The sequence below is a fragment of the Aotus nancymaae genome, unplaced genomic scaffold, assembly GCF_030222135.1.
Source record: "Aotus nancymaae isolate 86718 unplaced genomic scaffold, 86718_ANA_hifiasm-v0.15.2.pri h1tg000049l, whole genome shotgun sequence".
In the NCBI taxonomy this organism is placed as follows: domain Eukaryota; kingdom Metazoa; phylum Chordata; class Mammalia; order Primates; family Aotidae; genus Aotus; species Aotus nancymaae.
Window position 1 is genome coordinate 32,896,716 of NW_026988463.1, and position 20,938 is coordinate 32,917,653.

At 43.4% G+C, this 20,938-nt stretch overlaps 1 protein-coding gene across 1 annotated transcript in view; it reads left to right on the forward strand.

Annotated features, from left to right (window-relative positions):
* Positions 1-20,938, forward strand: part of ATP6V1E1 (ATPase H+ transporting V1 subunit E1) — a 49,162-nt gene that overhangs the window by 13,869 nt on the left and 14,355 nt on the right. Inside the window, exons 5-6 of the mRNA XM_021673951.2 lie at positions 19,272-19,361; positions 20,672-20,740. Of these exons, the coding sequence (XP_021529626.2) occupies positions 19,272-19,361; positions 20,672-20,740 (159 nt within the window). The remainder of the gene's footprint in view (positions 1-19,271; positions 19,362-20,671; positions 20,741-20,938) is intronic.

The following is a 20,938-nucleotide window of genomic DNA, read 5'->3' on the forward strand; positions in this document are numbered from 1 at the left end:
AAACTTTCAGAAGCTTACCACTTCATTGAGACAGTGTAGAGATATTTGGAGTATATTCATAAACCAAACAGGGATGCCTGCATTTCCACTGTACTCATTGTGACTGTGGAGATCCTAGATTGCTTATGAGATGGAGAAATGAGTTACATAAATACTGAGATAGGAGAAACAAAATTACCGTCTTTGCAGATACGGCTATTCAACCAGAAAACGTAAGGTTCAAAAAGCCTAAGATCCTATAACTAATCCAGAAATGTGACTGTCTATAAACACAATAGGAAATAAATAGTTTTCCTTCGTGCCATCAATAACCAATTTGCAAGTAAAATAAAAAATAGATCTCTCTATAATAGCTACTGAAATTATTAAATTACTAGGAGTAAGTCCTATACGAAAAAAACTATAAAAATATAAGGGCCGGGTGCAGTGGCTCACGCCTGTAATCCCAGCACTTTGGGAGGCCGAGGCCGGTGGATCACGAGGTCAAGAGATCGAGACCATCCTGGTCAACATGGTGAAACCCCGTCTCTACTAAAAATACAAAAAATTAGCTGGGCATGGTGGCGCATGCCTGTAATCCCTGCTACTCAGGAGACTGAGGCAGGAGAATTGCCTGAACCCAGGAGGCGGAGGTTGAGGTGAGCCGAGATCGTGCCATTGCACTCCAGCCTGGGTAACAAGAGCAGAACTCTGTCTCAAAATAAAATAAAATAAATAAAAATATAAAACTTAAGTAGATGGAAGACATACTGTTTTCTTAGATGAGAAAGAAGCAGAACCCAGTATTGCAAGTTGTCAGTTCTTATTAGATTGATCTAGTATGGTTACTGTGAGAACTGAATATGGGTGTTAGTGTTGATGCATTTTACAGGAAGACTTGTCAGATGTTGACTACTGATTGACTCCACCTTTTCTGCAAGTCCATCACTAAATTCTTAGTATTAGGTGTGGATAACTAGGAGAATGGTGGGTCTGTCAACAAAAATGGGAAATTGCTGAAATGTTTTCTTAAGAAAAATAACTAGATCTTTTTTCTGTTTGTTTGGCATCCCTGGGTGGACTTGACTTTTGAACATATTTGAGGGGCCAAGAAACCTCCAGATGGAAGTGTCAGTGAGGATGTCAAGTGTGAAGGACTGATATTTAGGACACTGTAGAGACGACTTACTAACATAACTCCCATATTACTTCAAATAGTAAAAGTTGCCCCCAATTTAAGTGCTTTATCTGCTTTTAGACCCCAGGAATGTGGGAAAATAGAAAATTTGTTGCTGATTTATCTTGCCACATGGGATTAGTTCACCCCCTTTAAAATGCAAAAGGAAGAGTAAAGAGTTTCCTGGGGAAATGTTGACTGCAAAATGTAACTAGCTCAGGACAACTGTTATTTTGTGTCTTCTCTAAAGTGTCAATAATCAGGAGTTGATTTCCTTCCAGGGATTCAGATTTCTTTAGCAACTTGGGTTGATCGAACTAACTTAGAAGCGGCTTTTAAAATAATAGTACGTCTTAGGGAAGGTAGTTTGTTGCAGAAGGCCTTGTGGCTTAAGAGCCAATCAGCTGTGAGTTTAAATGTCAACTCTACCATGTTCGTTTGTCTAAATTATTTCTGGCCCTCAGTTTTCTCTTGTATTCATCATCTATGTTATATTCATTATGATGTTTGGTTCAGAGGACTTAGGAGAATCAAATGAGAGAACGCATTTAAGTCATCTGGTATCTGACATTTGGCATGTCGTATCTAAGAAATGTTAGTTCCTGTTCTCCAGCCCCGTCTCCGTCTCTGTCAGTGATAACCCTTCCTTCTCATAATAGACCTGTGTAGCTTTCTTAGCTCATTGGTGCTAATGCCCAGGAAGCCAATTGACTATAGTCTTTTCATTATTTAGGCCCACAGTAAAAAATGCCAACGGTGACATCTGCATAGATATTGTACAATTCAAAAAAATTTAGAGGCATATAATGTTAATGTCTTGGCAGCATTCCTACATATAAGTAGCAAGAGCTGTAACACAAGGTTATAGCAAAAGGTTATGATCTTAGCCAGTGAATAGGCTTTGGAATTAGGTTTTTTATTTGGTTTGTTTTTTTATGCTGCCTTTTTGTTGAAGGTTGATAATAGTGGAAAGGATTCTGAGAAAAATCATCTAACATATTAGAGAAATGGTTTTGATGATACATTCTCTGATGCTGCCCTGTTTTAGATGGTATACTGACCTTTTCATAACTGGATGTAAACAACCCATAGGTTTAGTGGATTTGACTTCTAATTTTAACTTATTATTTCTTGCCCTTGTTTTCTCTTTGCTCTGATTTTTTAATCGCTTGTTTATATTTTATTAGTTAATTTTTTTTTTTTTTTGAGGCGGAGTCTCATTCTGTCACCCAGGCTGGAGTGCAGTGGTGTGATTTCAGTTCACTGCATCCCCCACATCACAGGTTCAAGCAATTCTCCTGTCTCAGCCTCCCGAGTAGCTGGGATTACAGGCGTGTGCCACCATGCCCAGCTGTTTCTGTATTTTTAGTAGAGATGGGATTTTGCCATGTTGGCCAGGCTGGTCTCGAGCTCCTGACCTCATGATCCCCCCACCTTGGCCTCCCGAAGTGCGGGGATTACAGATGTGAGCTACCATGCCAGGGCATTTTATTAGTTATTTTTTCTAATGTACTTTTTAATAAATGTAATTTAACATTTTCATTAGCTATATGTCTATAAACTGCCTTAAATCTATTAAAATACATAAATAATTACTGGTTGGCTTTTTTTTTTTTTTTTTTGAGATGGAGTTTCGCTCGTTACCCAGGCTGGAGTGCAATTGGCGCGATCTCGGCTCACTGCAACCTCCGCCTCCTGGGTTCAGGCAATTCTCCTGCCTCAGCCTCCTGAGTAGCTGGGATTACAGGCACGCGCCACCATGCCCAGCTAATTTTTTGTATTAGTAGAGACGGGGTTTCACCATGTTGACCAGGATGGTCTCGATCTCTTGACCTCGTGATCCACCCGCCTCGGCCTCCCAAAGTGCTGGGATTACAGGCTTGAGCCACCGCGCCCGGCCTTGGTTGGCTTTTAGAAGGAATTTTTTTTTTTGAGATGGAGTTTCGCTCTTGTTACCCAGGCTGGAGCGCAATGGCGCTATCTCGGCTCACCGCAATCTTCGCCTCCTGGGTTCAGGCAATTCTCCTGCCTCAGCCTCCTGGGTAGCTGGGATTACAGGCACGCGCCACCATGCCCAGCTAATTTTTTGTATTAGTAGAGATGGGGTTTCACCATGTTGACCAGGATGGTCTCGATCTCTTGACCTCGTGATCCACCCGCCTTGGCCTCCCAAAGTCCTGGGATTACAGGCTTGAGCCACCGCGCCCGGCCTTTTTTTTTTTTTTAAAGAGGCAAGGTCTGGCTCTGTTGCCCAGGCTGGAATGCAGTGGTGCAATCATAGCTCACAAACTCCTGGGCTCAAGCAGTCCTTCCCATCTCCGCCTCCTATGTAGCTGGGATTATAGATACGAGCCACCATGCCTGGCCTCAGAAGGAAAATTTGAAGTGGCATAGATGAGAAAATTTGACACCAAAAATTCAGATCATTCATTCATATCAAATACTTGAATATCAGTGCTGAGAACTTTTTTTCCTTCTTTCTGGAGTATTCATACAGTTTTTTTACATTTTTAGTAACATCAGTCATGATACACAGTGGTTTTCAAATTTTGAGGTGGAGGATATGAAAAGAAAGTTCAGGATGGGTGCAGTGGCTCACGCCTTTAATCCCAGCACTTTGGGAGGCCGAGGTGGGTGGATCACTTGATGTCAGGAGTTTGAGACCAGCCTGGCCAACATGGTAAAACCCTGTCTTTACTAAAAATACAAAAGAATTACCTGGGCATGGTGGCACACGCCTGTAGTCCCAGCTACTGAAGAGGCTGGGGCAGGAGAATCACTTGAACCTGGGAGGTGGAGGTTGCCAGTGAGCTGAGATTCCGCCACTGCACTCCACTGCATGCCAACCTGGGTGACAGAGCGAGACTCCATCTCAAAAAAGTGAGAAAAAAAAAAAAAAAGAAAATGCAGTGATATGGAATGAATATGTTTCAATTTCAATTTAGGATAGTTTTCTAAAATACAGTTATTTATCTTTTTTTTAATTTTTTCAGAGATGGGGTTTCACCATGATGGCCAGGCTGGTCTTGAACTCCTGACCTCAGGTGATACACCCACCTTGGCCACCCAAAGTGTTAGAATTACAGGCGTGAGCCACGGTGCCTGGCCTATTTATCATTTTCTTTAAGAGGTGTGCTAGCCAGGTGCCATGGCTCATGCCTATAGTCATAGCACTTTATGAGGCCAAGGTGGGAGTATGGTTTGAGGCCAGGAGTTTGAGACCAACCAGTCTGATAAACATAAGGAGACCCTGTCTGTACAAATTTTTTTTTTTTTTTTTTTTTGAGATGGAGTTTCGCTCTTGTTACCCAGGCTGGAGTGCAATGGCACTATCTTGGCTCACCACAACCTCCGCCTCCTGGGTTCAGGCAATTCTCCTGCCTCAGCCTCCTGAGTAGCTGGGATTACAGGCACGCGCCACCATGCCCAGCTAATTTTTTGTATTTTTAGTAGAGACGGGGTTTCGCCATGTTGACCAGGATGGTCTCGATCTCTCGACCTCGTGATCCACCGGCCTCGGCCTCCCAAAGTGCTGGGATTACAGGCGTGAGCCACCGCACCCGACCCTGTACAAAATTTTTAAAAAAGTTAGTGAGGTGTGGTAGCGCATGCCTATGATCCCAGCTACTCTGGAGGCTGAGATGAGAGAATCACTGGAGTCCAAGAGTTTGAGGCTCCAGGGAGCTGTGATTATGTCACTGCACTCCAGCAGTGACACAGGGAGACCCTGTCTCTAAAATAAAAAGAATTAAAAAAAAGAAATAGGCTAGAGAAAAATAATTCTCTTTTATGACCTTGAAAACACAGAGCAGTCATTCAGTTTATACCACGTTTTCCCTGGATTTAGTCGCTCTCTGAGTTTGTCTGCTGACTTTAAAATTGTTGCAAATAAAATTCTGGTTTTGGTACTCATTTTATCCCTCAGTTGTCACTCCTATTTTCACATTGTAACTTAGCTGAGTTCCCTTGAGGCAGTAAGCTGTTCAATTTTTTTTTTTTTTTTTTTTTTTTTTTTTTTTTTGTGATGGAGTCTCACACTGTTACCCAGGCTATAGTACAGTGGTGTGATCTCGGCTCACTGCAATCTCTGCCTCCTGGGTTCAAGCATTTCTCCTGCCTCAGCCTCCCAGGTAGCGGGGACTACAGGCGTGTGCCACCATGTCCAGCTAATTTTTTTGTATTTTTAGTAGAGACTGGGTTTCACCATGTTGGCCATGATGGTCTTGATCTCCTGACCTCATGATCCGCCCACCTCGGACTCCCAAAGTGCTGGGATTACAGGCATGAGCCAACGCACCCGGCCAGCTGTTTGAATTTAAGAGTACATTTATCCCATGTGTCCTGTATTGTGGTAGGCCCTCTAGGAGGACTCCACAGTTTAACAGGGCCTGGACAAGATAATATATCTCCACCACAACTGTTTGAGCATGATCCTGAAGAATTAGTCATGTGATAGGAGACAGAATGGAGAGAGCGGTATGAGTGAAAAACTGAGACCTGAATTTGACATGTGAGGAAACGGAAGTAGTCTGGCAGAGTGGATAATGGGCAGAGATCAGGCCACATATTAGAATCTAATTAGAAGGGTCCTGAGTGTCTGCTAAAGAATGTGGACTTTACCCTTTGGCTAATTCTCAAGCTTAAAAATCACCTAGGGCACCTTGTTAAAATGCAGATGTTGATTCCCATTTCCAGAGGTTTTTTTTTTTTTGGTGTTTTTTTTTTTTGAGACAAAGTCTTACTCTCTTGCCCAGGTTGGAGTGAAGTGGCACAATCTCGGCTCACTGCAACCTCCACCTCCCAGGTTTAAGCAATTCCTGTGGGTCAGCCTCCCTCCCAGGTAGGTAGGATTACAGGTGCCTGCCCCCGTGCCCTGCTAATTTTTGTATTTTTAGTAGAGACAAGGTTTCACCATGTTGGTCAGGCTGGTCTCAAACTCCTGACCTCAGGTGATCCACCTGCCTCAGCCTCCCAAAGTGGGATTACAGGCCGGCTGAGACTTTTTTTTTTTTTTTTTTTTTTTTTGAGACAGAGTTTTGCTCTTGTTACCCAGGCTGGAGTGCAATGGTGCGATCTTGGCTCACCGCAACCTCCACCTCCTGGGTTCAAGCAATTCTCCTGCCACAGCCTCCCGAGTAGCTGGGACTACAGGGGCGCGCCACCATGCCCAGCTAATTTTTGTATTTTTAGTAGAGACGGGGTTTCACCTTGTTGACCAGGATGGTCTCGATCTCTTGACCTCGTGATCCACCCGCCTCGGCCTCCCAAAGTGCTGGGATTATAGGCGTGAGCCACTGCGCCCGGCCGAGACTTTTATATTCTAGTCAGGGATCAGCATTTAACAAGCATTTCAGGGTAACCTTGGTGCAGGTGGTCAGAGAACCACACTTTGAGAAATAGTGTTTTCATGGTTGCATTTATGTTAGAGAAAGACCCCTGATGACCATGTGGAATAGAAAGGAGGGTGTGGCTTACCTTCCAGGTCGAGAAGTAGAAAGGCCTAAACCAGACTGGGCACAGTGGCTCATGCCTGTAATCACAGCACTTTGGGAGGCCAAGGTGGGTGGACACCTGAGGTCAGTAGTTCGAGACCAACTTGATCAACGTGGAGAAACTCCGTCTCTACTAAAAATACAAAACATTAGCTGGGCATGGTGGCATAAGCCTATAATCTCAGCTACTCGGAAGGCTGAGGTAGGAGAATCGCTCGAACCTGGGAGGTGTAGGTTGTGGTGAGCTGAGATCGTGCCATTGCACTCCAGGCTGGATGACAAGAGCGAAACTCCGTCTCCAAAAAAAAAAAGGCCTAAACCAGGTGGCAAGTGGCAGCAGCAGAAAGAGAAGAGAGTTCCTAAAAAGGTAGAGTCTGTAGGACTTGGTGACTTAGAGTTGTGATGAGCATATGCAGAGGAGTCAAGAATGACATAAAGGTTTATGGTCTAATAGATGGATGAAGATCAGAAATACAGGAAGAACAGGTAAGGAATGGTGAAAAAAATCACTGCGTTTGAATTGCCTTAGGATTCCCGGTGAAGACCTAGAGTCTGTTAGGGGAGAAGAGGAGCTTATATGGAGACAACACAGGAGTTCCTGCTGGAGCTGTGGACATAGATGAGAGCCCTGCGGTTTTGGATGGAAAATTAGAAGAGAAGCAGGCCAAATAAACTGCGGAGCATCAGATTTAATAGGTGGAAAATAAATTGCTAAGGAAACTGGAAAGCAGTTATGTTGGAGAATACAGAGAAACCACGGGAACAGCAAACTTGAGCTCAGCGATCTCTAATACAATGTTCAGTGCTGGAGAGAATCACAGTGGGGAGGGCCTGGTGGTCTTTGGATTTGGCAGTCAAGATGTCATTTCTCATATTTGCCAGAGCAGTTTCACTGGACTGATGAGGGCAGAAAGCCAGATTGTTGTGGCTTGAGAAGGGAGAAGTGCATGTGAGGTGAGGAGCTGAAGGCAGCGTACATGGCCTTTTCACAAGAGGGGCTATGTGTTTTAATCTCTTCTGGAACAAATCCAAAAATACTGTTGCATGCAACTTGAATTCTGCATACAGCTTGAGCTTTTATTTCTTAGACTTATAATGAGAATTTTGTGAAGATAAACATTTATGTAATTTCAGTTATTCTAAGATACTTGTTTCTTTTTTAACCGCCTTAACTTCTTGCCATCATTGAACCCTGTAAATAAGAGATGTGGAGGGCTAAAGAAACAGACTGTGAAATGATAGAATCAACAGGATTAAATGTTCATAAGCACACACACATGCTCTGAATGGATTTTGCTATTTTAAAACATATTACTTCTAGTTTTATCCATAGAATAAGAAGTTGTGAAAGGAACGGAAGTTGTCAGCATTTAGAAGAGGATATTGACAAAAGATGGAAAGAATGGGGAAAATACAGAACCGGGGTAAAAATTAAAATAGGCAGGCCCTTTGCTGCTTTGGTCTAAGTTGCATAATCCTTTATAGATATTTTTCTGTATTGATCCTTTTTCCTTGCCTGCCCAGGTGTTTTCCAGGATTAAGAGTGCACCCTTTGGAATTCTTTTTAAGTTCCATTTTTACCATTCCCAGCTGTTCAGTGGGCAGATTTTTAAACCCCCTTTGACTCCTTTGAACCCTTCATTTTCTATTAAGAAATAGGAGAAGGCCAGGCACCTATCCCTCACACCTACAATCCTCACACTTCGGGAGGCTGAGGCAGGAGGATAGTTTGAGCCTGGGCGTTCAAAACCAGCCTGGGCAACATAGTAAGACCTTGGCTTACTTAAAACAACATAGTAAGACGTTGGCTAAATTTAAAAAAAACATTAGCCAGATGTGGTGGTGTCCTAGCTACTCTGGAGGCCGAGGTGGGAGGAATGAGCTTTGATTGCGCCACTGTATTTCAGCCTGGGTGACAGCACAATGCCCTGTCTCAAAAAAAAAAAAAAAAAACCCACATCTACCTGAAGCCTATTTAGAAAAAAATTAGATAACCTGGGTAAAGTGACTAGTATAACTCCTAACACAAAATGAGTGTTGAATGAATGATGGTTCTTTATGATCATTTCCCCAAACCTCAAAACTTATTCGTGTTTTCTTTTTTAAAGTGGAATAAATAACTACTAACATTTAAATTCTGAGACATTGGTACTGAAGTAGAGATTTCCATTGCTATGGTTAGAGACGAAATAGAAATAAGTGTCTTGGAGGGAGGCCCACTGACTCCCTCAGACTAGGCAGGGCCGGGGAGATATGGTTTTGATGTTGACATCGTAATCAGGTTTTGGTTTCCTGCTTTTGAAGAGCAAACCCCTAGTATTTTCAGAATCCTCAGAGGCACTTATGTACAGTTGGGCAGATTTTCCCCACCAAACTCATAAAATACAAATAAGCACACATGTGAATTGTAGTAGTTTACAGTGAGAGACACATCTTGCCATGGAAAAGCTACATGAGGAGCCAGATTATAACCAGAAAGTTATTTGAGGTTAGAATCACATCAGAGGATGTCACGGGGATGTTAGTAGCTTATCACACTGATTGTAATTATTGATCATAATTTACCTTTCTCCCCTGTGGTGACATAGTGGATGGGCATGCTTCAGACAAGGGACAATACAGTTTATAGCAATTAGGTTCTAGCCTCCTTAGCTAGAGTTTAGGTTTTTTTTTTTTTTGTTTTTTTTTTAATGTATTATTTTATTTTATGAGACAGAGTTTTGCTCTTGTTGCCCAGGCTAGAATGCAATGGCATGATCTCAGCTCACCACAGCCTCTGCCTCCCGGGTTCAATCGATTCTCCTGCCTCAGGCTCCTGAGCAGCTGGGATTACAGGCAGCACCACCACACCCAGCTAATTTTGTGTTTTTAGTAGAGACGGGGTTTCTTCATGTTGGTTAGGCTGGTCTCGAACTCAAGACCTTAGGTGGTCTGCCTGCCTTGGCCTCCCAAAGTGGTGGGATTACAGGCATGAGCCACTGTGCCCGGCCTTGTATTGACTTATTTTTTTATTTTTTATTTTTTTTGAGACAGAGTCTTACTCTGTCGCCAGGCTGGAGTGCAGTGGCGCAATCTCGGCTCACTGCAACCTCCGCCTCCTGGATTCAAGCGATTCTTCCGCCTCAGCCTCCCGAGTAGCTGGGACCACAGGCACTTGCCACCATGCCCGGCTATTTTTTGTATTTTCAGTAGAGATGGGATTTCACCATGTTGGCCAGGATGGTCTCAATCTCTTGACCTCGTGATCAGCCCGCTTCAGCCTCCCAAAGTGCTGGGATTACAGGCGTGAGCCACGGTGCCCGGCCAACTTATTTTTTTGAGACAGAGTCTTGCTCTGTCTACAGTCTGGAGTGCAGTGGCACAATCTCGGCTCACTGCCACCTCTGCCTCCTGGGTTCAAGTGATTCTCCTGCCTCAGCCTCCCAAGTAGCTGGGACTGTAGGCACGGGGCACCATGCCCAGCTGATTTTTGTATTTTTAGTAGAGATAGAGTTTCACTATATTGGCCAGAATGGTCTCTATCTCTTGACCTCGTGATCCACCAGCCTCGGTCTCCCAAAATGCTGGGATTACAGGCGTGACCCACCGCGCCTGGCGAGTTTAGTTTATTTAGACTAAACTGATTGGCCTTTTAAAACTTCTTAATTTTTGGCCAGGTGTGGTGGCTCACGCCTGTAATTCAAGCACTTTGGAAGCCAAGGCAGGCGGATCACCTGAGGTCGGGAGTTCAAGACCAGCCTGACCAACATGGTGAAACCCCGTCTTTATATTAAAAAAAAAAACTTCTTAATTTTTGTTTCCATGTTTTCCACAGTGGTGCACTCCATAAATTGGCGTTACTTAATTTACTGGAGTAGCCCCATGTCTGTGACCAGTGTGGATAGGGTAATTCTAGCACAAAGAAGAAAAATGTTAGAGGGCTTTTTTGGTGGGGAGGAGCTAAGAGTTCCTTTAGCCAGATGTCTTTTGTCTTATCAACAGGGTGAATATTCCTTATCTGAAATGCTTGAGACCAGAAGTTTTTTGGATTTCAGATTTTTTTGATTTTGGAATATTTTCTTTTTTTTCTTTTTTTTTTTTTAAATGAAAGAAAGAAAGAAAGAGAAAAAGGGGGAGAGAGAACAGGATTCTTGCTCTATTGCCCGGGCTGGAATGCAATCTAAAAATAGGTATTAAAAACCTCTTTTATGCTGATAATTGTGCCTAACAACAGAGACAGGAAGGAATAAGGGAAGAAAATAACAAACAGCCAACCAATATTAAATTTAAGTCTGTTAAATGCTATGCAAATGCTGATGAGTGATTTACTTCCAATTATGTAGTCACTTTCAAAATAGGTATAATATGATACTGAGAAAAATGTATGTTCTGTGGACCTGGGGTGGAGAATTCTATAAATAGGTTTATTTATTTCGGGTCTGAGTTCAAATCATAGATGTCCCTATTAATTTTCTATGTCATTGATCCGTCAGATATTAACAATGTGGTGTCAAAAGTCTCCCGCTATTATTGTGCACGAGTCCAAGTCTCTTTATAAGTCATTAAGAACTTGTCTTATGTATCTGGGTGCTCCTGTGTTGGGTGCATCTATATTTATAATCATTATTTCCTGTTGTTGCATTGATCCTTTTACCATTATGTAATGCCTTTCGTTTCTTTTAGTCTTTGTTACTATTAAAGTCTATTTTGTGAGAGACGAAAGTTACAACTCCTGGTTTTTTTTTTTCGCTCTCCATTTAATTGGTGAATCTTCCTCCATCCCTTTGTTTTGAGTCTTTGTGTGTTGTTGCTTGTGAAATAGAACTGGATACAGCATACCGATGGGTTTTGACTTTTTATTCAATTTACCTGTCTGTCTTTGATTTGGGCATTTAATCCATTTAAATTTAGAATTAATATTTGTGAGTTCAATATTGTCATTTAATGCTAGCTGGCTATTTTGCCCATTAGTTGATGTAGATTCTTCACTATAGAGATGCTCTTTACGTTTTGGTAAGTTTTTGGGATGACTGATACTGGTTGTTCCTTTCTGTTTGTAGTGCTTCTTTCAGAAGCTCTTGTAAAGCAGGCCTGGTGGTGATGAAATCTCTGAGTGCTTGCTTGTTCGTGAAAAATTTTATTTTTCCTTCGCTTATGAAGCTTAGTTTGGCGGGATATGAGATTCTGGGTTGAAAATTCTTTTCTTTGAGGATATTGAATATTGACCCCCCACTCTCTTCTAGTTTGTAGGGTTTCTGGTGAGAGGTCTACTGTGAGTCTGATAGGATTCCCTTTATGGGTAATGTGACCTTTCTCTCTAGCTGCCCTTAGAATTTTCTCCTTTATTTCAACCCTAGGGAATTTAGCGATTATGTGTCTTGGAGTTGCTCTACTTGAGGAATATCTTTGTGGTGTTCTCTGGATTAGCTGGAGTTGAGTATTGTCCTGCCTTACTAGATTAGGAAAGTTTTCCTGAATAATATCCTGAAGAATATTTTCCAACTTGGATTCATTCTCTTCATGACATTCAGGTATACCTATCAATCGTAAATTAGGTCTTTTCACATAGTCCCATATTTCTTGGAGACTTTGCTCATTCCTTTTTACTCTTTCTTCTCTAATCTTGTCTTCTTGTTTCATTTCATTAAGTTGGTCTTCGACCTCTGATACCCTTTCTTCTGCTTGATCAATTCGACTGTTAAAACCTGTGCATACTTTGCAAAGTTCTCGTATTGTGTTCTTCAGTTGCATTAATTCACTTATATTCCTCTCTAAGTTGTCTATTCTCGTTAACATTTCGTCAAACCTTTTTTCAAGGTTCTTAGTTTCTTTACATTGGGCTAGAACATGTTCTTTTAGCTCACTAAAGTTCCTTATTATCCACTTTCTGAAGACTAAATCTGTTAATGGAATGCACTCGTTCTCCATCAGGCCTTGTTCTCTTGTTGATGAGGAACTGTGATCCCCTGTAGAAGGAGAGGCATTCTGATCTTGGGTATTCTCAGCCATATTTTTTTTTTTTTTTTTTTTTTAAGATGGAGTTTCGCTCTTGTTACCCGGGCTGAAGTGCAATGGCACGATCTCGGCTCACCGCAACCTCCGCCTCCTGGGTTCAGGCAGTTCTGCCTCAGCCTCCTGAGCAGCTGGGATTACAGGCACGCGCCACCATGCCCAGCTAATTTTTGTATTTTTAGTAGAGACGGGGTTTCACCATGTTGACCAGGATGGTCTCGATCTCTTGACCTCGTGATCCACCCACCTTGGCCTCCCAAAGTGCTGGGATTACAGGCGTGAGCCACCGCGCCCGGCATTCTCAGCCTTTTTACGCTGATTTCTTCCCATCATTGTGAGTTCATCCACCTGTCCTCTTTGTAATTGCCTACTTTCAAATTAGGTTTCTCAGTGGATGTCCAACTTGTTGATTCCCAGTGCTGAAGTCTGAGCAACCCACTGTGCCGGCCAAAACAGCGGCATTAAGATTCGTGGTGCTTTTCTGCCTGGGAATCTCCGGTCTGGCCTCCCTCTTGAGTCCCTCTTTCAATCAGGTAAATGGGCGACTCTGCCTTCCCGGAGCTCCAAACGTCGACCAAGAGGGGACCCAGTCCCGTTTACTCTGCACCGAGAACCGCCGCGCCGGGGTGCTGGCAAAACCGCCACGCTGGCCACAAGAGTCGCCCTGGCGACCCGTGGGACTCCTCCACTGAGAATCTTCTGGTCCATGGGCAACAACAATTCGTCTGAAAGTGCGGCATCCTCTTGTTCTGTGTGCTCTCCCTGGGAGCTACAATCCCGAGCTGCTAGTAATCAGCTATCTTGGATCTCTCTCTGATTTTGGAATATTTTCATATACATAATAAGATATTTTGATGATGGGACCCAATCCTAAACACAAAATTCATTTTTACTAGGGATGGGGTATTGCCCAGGCCGACCTAGAGCTCCTGGTTCAAGCAATCAGCCCGACTCGGTATCCCAGAGTGATTACAGAGAGATTACAGGCATGAGCCATCACATCTGGCCAAGGCTGTGCTCTTTTGAGTCTTTAGGGACACGATCGCCCAGGTTGGAGTGCAGTGGTGCAGTCATGGCTCATGACAGCCACAAACTTTTGGGCTAAAGGGATTCTTGCACCTCAGCTCCCTAGTACCTGGGTTTACAAGTGCTCACGCTACACTCACCTGATTTTTTTTTTTTTTTTAATTTTACAGAGACGAGGTCTCTTGTGTTGCCCAGGCTGGTCTCAAACTGCTTGGCTCAAGCAGTCCTCCCACCTACGCCTCCCAATAAAGACTGTATTTTAAAATTTCTTTATGGCTGGGCATGGTGGCTCATGCCTGTAATCCCAGCACTTTGTGAGGCTGAGGCGAGTGGATCACCTGAGGTCAGGAGTTCAAGACCAGCATGGCCAACATGATGAAACACCATCTCTACTAATCATACAAAAATGATGGCACATGCCTGTAATCCCTACTTGGGAGGCTGAGGTGGGAGAATCCTTTGAACCCAGGAGGCGAGGTTGCAGTGAGCTGAGATCAGGCCAGTGCACTCCAGCTGAGGCAATACAGCTAGACTTCATCTCAAAATAATAATAATAGGCTGGGTGCGATGGCTCACACCTGTAATCCAGCACTTTGGGATGCCAAGGCAGATGGGTCATGAGGTTAGGAGTTCCAGACCAGCCCGACCAACATGGTGAAACCCCATCTCTACTAAAAATAAAAAATTAGCTGGGCGTGGTGGCAGGCCCTGTAATCATAGCTGCTCTGGAGGCTGAGGCAGGAGAATCGTTTGAACCAGGTCAGCAGAGGTTGCAGCGAGCGAAGATTGCGCCATTGCACTCCAGCCTGGGTGACAGTGCAAGACTCCATCTCGAAAAATAAATAAATAAATAAAGTTTCTTTAAAATAATTATTATACGGTATGATTACTTTTTCTCCATTTATCAAGTGGTGTGCTCTATTTAATTTTATTTAAAATATAAATGAGTGAAAGTATGATTCCTTGACCAATGAATGGCATTAAATCTTGTTTGTTCTGGGGACAGGGTATGTATTATAATGTAAACCGAAATCTTAGAATAAATAATGTGGCCGGGCGTGGTGACTCACACCTGTAATCCCAGCACTTTGGGAGACCAAGGCAGGCTAATCACAAGGGTCGTAGTTCAAGAGCAGCCTGACCAACATGATGAAACCCTGTCTCTACTAAAAATACAAAATTTAGCTGGGCATAGTGGTAAGTCCCTGTAATCCCGGCTACTTGGGAGGCTGAGGCAGGAGGATTGGTTGAACCCAGGAAGCGGAGGTTGCAGTGAGTCAGGATCGCGCCACTGCACTCGAGCCTGGGCAACTGCGTGAGACCCTGTCTCTAAATAAACAAACAAATAAATAAAGTTTCTAAAGACAGAAACTATATTTATCACTTGGTATTTGGAATCTTTATATTTTGGGCTTCAGAAGGTCAAATTATTTATTTTTCTAATTGGAGGAGGGAAAGCAATCTAATGAGTAAATAAGAGTTATGGAGGTAATTCTCTGCAGAATCACTTGAACCTGGGAGGCGGAAGCTGCAGGTAGCCGAGATCATGCCATTGCACTTCATCCATCCTGGATAAGAGAGTGAGACTTTGTCTCAAAAAAAAAAAAAAAGTGTTTCTCTGCAAATAACTCACTGTAGGTAGGTATCCTCTTTCTAGGTAAACAAAAAACCAAATTGGATATGCCATCACTATATTTTATTTTTATTTATTTATTTATTTATTTATTTATTTATTTATTTTGAGATTGAGTCCTCTCTGTCACCCAGGCTGGAGTGCAGTGGTCCAATCTCGGCTCCCTGCAACCTCTGCTTCCTGGGTTCAAGCGATTCTCCCACCTCAGCCTCCCAACTAGCTGGAATTACAGGCGTCCTCTGCCACACCCTGCTAATTTTTGTGCTTTTTATTTTTTTTATTTTTATTTTTATTTTTTAGATGGAGTCTTGCTCTGTATCCCAGGCTGGAGGGCAATGGCTCAATCTTGTCTCACTGCAGCCACCACCTCCTTGAACTCCAGGGGAATTGGGTTCAAGCAATTCCCCTGCCTCGGCTTTGTGAGTAGCTGGGACTACAGGCATCTGCCACTGTGCCTAGCTAATTTTTGTATTTTTAGTAGAGGTGGGGTTTCTCTGTGTTGGCCAGATTGGTCTCGTACTCCTGACCTCAGGTGCTCTGCCTGCCTTGGTCTCCCAAAGTGCTGGGATTATAGGTGTCAGCCACCATGCCCGGCCACCATCACTATATTTTAATCTGCAGAGGGGCAGCACCAGTCATATTTTATACCATAATAAAATAGTTAGGCGATACTCTTGAGGTCTTTGAATCTATTTTACTTTTATTTGAAAACACAATATTGGCATGGGCTGGGTGTGGTGACTCACACCTGTAATCCCAGCACTTTGGGAGGCCGAGGCAGATGGATCACTTGAGGTCAGGAGTTCAAGACCAGCCTAACCAACATGATGAAACCCCATCTCTACTAAACATAAGAAATTAGTCGGGTGTGGTAGTGCATGCCTGTAATCTCAACTGCTTGGGAGGCTGAGGCAAGGGAATCACTTGAACTTGGGAGGCGGAGTTTGCAGTGAGTCAGAATCACGCCATTGCACCCCAGCCTGGGCAACAAGAGCGAAACTTCATTTTAAAATTAAAAAAAAAGTAACTTGGATATGATGGCTCATGCCTATAATCCCAGCACTTTGGAAGGCAGAGACAGGAGGATCACTTGAGTCCAGGAGTTTAAGCCTAGCCTGGGCAACATAGTGAGACCCTGTCTCTACCAAAAAATAAATAACAACAACCCCCCCCCCACACACACACACACACACACAAAACATTTAGAAATTAGAACTTGGCCAAGCACAGTGGCTCATGCTTGTAATCCTAGCACTTTAGGATGCTGAGGCGGGTGGATTGCTTGAGCCCAGGAGTTTGAGACCAGCCTGGGTAACATGATGAAACCCCATCTCTACTAAAAACACAAAAATTAGCCGGGCATGGTGGTGTGTGCCTGTAATTCCAGCTACTCAGGAGGCTGAAGCAGGAGAATCATTTGAATCTGGGAGGTGAAGGTTGCAGTGAGCCAAGATTGTGCTACTGTACCCCAGCCTGGACAACAGAGTGAGACTCAATCTTTTAAAAAAAAAAAATTGGGCTGGGCATAGCTCCCACCTGTAATCCAAGCACTTTGGAGGCCCAGGCGGGCGGATCACCTGAGGTCGGGAGTTCAAGACCAGCCTGACCAACATGGTGAAACCCCGTCTTTAAAAAAAAAAAAAAAAAAAAAATTGGATCTTAACATGAGTGCTCCTGATTTTTTTTTCAGTCTGGGCATGTTTGCACTTAGTAGACATCCAAATATGTGAATGAGTTTCAGACAGATCCCACTGGGAAGACTAAGTGATGGCCTGGGGGAGAGAAGATGTGAGCAGCAGCTGCCTTGTGCTCCTGTGGGCAGGTCATGCCAGCTGATGCGTTCCCTCGGGCCTTAGCAGATGGGCATTAGATTAGAAGGGAGGGAAGAGTTTGCAGTCAGCGTGTTCTAGATCGAGTCCCAGCTCTCGCTTGCTCATTGACTTACATACTTGTATATCATATTAATATTAGGAAGGTATTTACAGTGATTGCGTTGTCTGCATGGATTGCTGTGAAATGTGATAGTTCCCCTACCATCACCACCACAGGTGTGCCATGACAGTGGGCATCCATTCCAACCAGCTGCTGATCTGATCTCTCTCATCTGAGAATGGTGAGGTGCATGGTAATCAAGAATGCTGAATATTTAAATAGTTTACATCTACTTGGTGCAAAGGGTGTGCAGTGAAAAGCCTCCGGTTTGCTCTTCCCCTGAGAACCCACTGTGACTTTGGAGCCTGGTACTGGAGTGCCCTTTCTTGGGCGTGAGTGTGGAGTGAGAGCTCACTACAGATGTGCTAGACATCAGTGGTTCTCACAGGGCTGAGGGTCTGGTGACCTCATCCAAATAAGGGGCTTTTCAGCAGACAGGTCTCTCCCTACTCTCCGCCCTCCTTCCCCGAATCCTGAGTCACCTCTCCTGGCAAGCATTGCATGTTTCTCTCCTGCTTAAAATACCAAACAATATAACTTTCCCAAGATCATATTTATTAAGTAAAAAAAGCTATATGGGATACTTAATATAACTCAATGTACCTAACAGTATTAAGTGGCCAGCATTTGAATTCAGGGCATTATCTGTGTCCTTTAAAAGACTTGAGTTTTCTTTTAACCCTTAAAAGCCTTGTTACTTAACAAATGATTTCCAGTGTGTTCTCAGCCATATGAGATTTGTTTCCTGATAATATTCCTATTTTAGTAATTTTTATTATAAAAGTCAGTGTTTATTGGAGACAGATTAGAAAATACAAACTAATAGCCTAGCACCGTGCTCTACTAAAAATATAAAAATTAGCAGGCCACAGTGGCAGGTGCCTATAATCCCAGCTACTTGAGGGGCTAAGGCAGGAAAATTGCATGTACCTGGGAGGCAGGGGTTGTATGAGCCAAGATCGTGCCACTGTACTCTAGCCTGGGCGAACGAGCAAGACTCTGAAAAAAAAAAAAGAAAATACAAACTAACATAAAGAACATTGAGGCTGGATGCAGTGGCACACTCCTGTAATCCCAGCACTTTGGGAGATCAAGTGGGAAGATTGCTTGAGCTCAGGAGTTCAAGAGCAGCCTGGACAATATAGCGAGACCCCATCTCTATAAAAAACAAAAAAGATTAGCTCGGTATAGTGGTACACACCTGTGGTCCCAGCTACTGAGGAGGCTGAACCAGGAGGATGGCTCGAACCTGGATGGTCAAGACTGTAGTAAGCCATGGTTGCATCACTGCACCGCAGCCTAGGCAACAGAGCAAGACCCTGTCTCAAAAACAAACAGCTGGGCGCGGTGGTTCACGCCAGCAATCCCAGCACTTTGGGAGACTGAGGCAGGCAGATCACCTGAGGTCAGGAGTTCAAGACCAGCCTGGCCAACATGGTGAAACCCTGTCTCTACTAAAAATACAAAAATTAGCTGGGCATGGTGGCAGGCACATATAATCCCAGCTACTCAGGGGGCTGAGGCAGGAGAATTGCTTGAATCCTGGAGGCGGAGGTTGCAGTGAGCTGAGATCACACCATTGTCCTCCAGCCTAGACAACGAGAGCAAAACTCCATCTCAAAAAAAAAAAAAACTTGAAATTATTCATAATCTAGCCTTCCAGAGGTAGATTGTTGATATTTTGATCTATAGCCAGACATCTGTTTTTTTCCTTAAAAAATAAAATGGGATAATCATGTATAACCATTTTAATAGCTTACTTTTCAAAGTCACAAAACCACTTGTGTCGATTTCTGAACTGATCATTACCTGAGCTATTCTCTGCTAGGCCGTATACTCCCTGGGAGCAGAGATGGTGTTACGTGCTTCCCTGTACCCAGTACAGCCCCTGCTTTATCTCAGATCTCAGGGAATGTGTGTGGAATGAAAACCCAACAATAAAATGTGGGCAGCTGAACATGAGCCAGGTCCAGCCTCACAGCGGGTTTTGAACCGACTGCCCAGATGTGTAGATAACTTTTATCTTTTCTAATCTTTGTAGGACCTGCTAAATGAAGCGAAACAGAGGCTCAGCAAGGTGGTAAAAGATACAACCAGGTACCAAGTGCTGCTGGATGGACTGGTTCTCCAGGTACCCTCAAAGACCAGATCTACTGTTTATAGCTACCGTTCTGAGAAAATTTAGAGTGCCTGTTAAGAGACCTGCTCTATTTTTCCTGCTCTCTTGTCATAGTTTTTTTTCCTTTCACCCTTTTTTTTTTTCTTTTTGCTTTCTTCCTTTTACTCTTGACCATGTCTGAACTATGTGCTGCATAGGAAGATAGTAAATCTGTCTGGTTGGATAAGACTGGTTCCAGGCCAACTACTCATTTCTGTAGGCTTACATGACTTAAGGGTCAGATTTGCTTGCAATGGCTAGCTTTAAATTCCCTTAATTTGGGGCCGGGCGCGGTGGCTCATGCTTGTAATCCCAGCACTTTGGGAGGCCGAGGCGGGTGGATCACAAGGTCAAAAGATCAAGACCATCCTGGTCAACATGGTGAAACCCTGTCTCTACTAAAAATACAAAAAAAAAAATTAGCTGGGCATGGTGGCGCGTGCCTGTAGTCCCAGCTACTCAGGAGGCTGAGGCAGGAGAATTGCTTGAACCCAGGAGGCGGAGGTTGCGGTGAGTGGAGATCACGCCGTTGCACTCCAGCCTGGGTAACAAGAGCGAAACTCCACCTCAAAAAAAAAAAAAAAAAAAAAAATTCCCTTAATTTGATTTTGCCACTAAAGTACTTGCTTTAGATTTAGGATTCAGACCAAACACTGTCTATGTTTTGATTGTTTACTGCTGAGCTGTGAATCCTTATTTACTTATGTTAATTACAGTAATATTTGTCCTCAGCTTGGTTGATGTAAGATAAGACGTCTGTATGAATTTTGTTTCTACCTCCAAAGGTTTGCGTACATTTATCTGGTCTGTGGTAAATAGATCTTTCCATGTTCTCATGTGGCATATGCCATCTGTTAGTGGAACTTACTGGGGGACATTTTTCCAACCTAAATGAAAGAAGTATAGAAGCATCTTATTTTACTGTTGCTTTATTTTATTTTATATTTTATTTTTGCAGACAGTCTTGCTCTGTTGCCCAGGCTGGAGTGCAGTGGCGTCATCACGGTTTACAATACCCTCCACCTCCTGGGTTCAAGCCATTCTCCTGCCTCAGCCTCCTGAGTAGCTGGGATTGTAGGCATGCATCATCATGCCTGGCTGATTTTTCTTATTTTTTGTAGGGATGGGGTTTTGCCATGTTGCCTGGGCTGGTCTGGGATCAGGCAGTCCGCCGCCTTGGCCTCCTTTTGGTGCTAGGATTACAGGCCTGAGCCACAGCGCCGGCCTGTTGCTTTGTTTTATAGTTTGTATTTTCTACTAATTGTATTGACTATTTCTTCCAGGGTTTGTACCAGTTGCTGGAGCCCCGAATGATTGTTCGATGCAGGAAACAAGATTTCCCTCTGGTAAAGGTAAAGAACGTATATAATAATTTCTCTCTCTTTTTTTTCAAAGATCAAAATGTTAGGATGAAGTGCATGTTCTAATACAAAACAGCTGAACCATAGGAATTAGAGTTTTAACACATTATAGGTATTAATTTAAGTGTACTTTAGCTTCTAGTCTGTTTTCTTAAGAGTGTAAGCTAGTACACTCCACTCTTTCTAGGA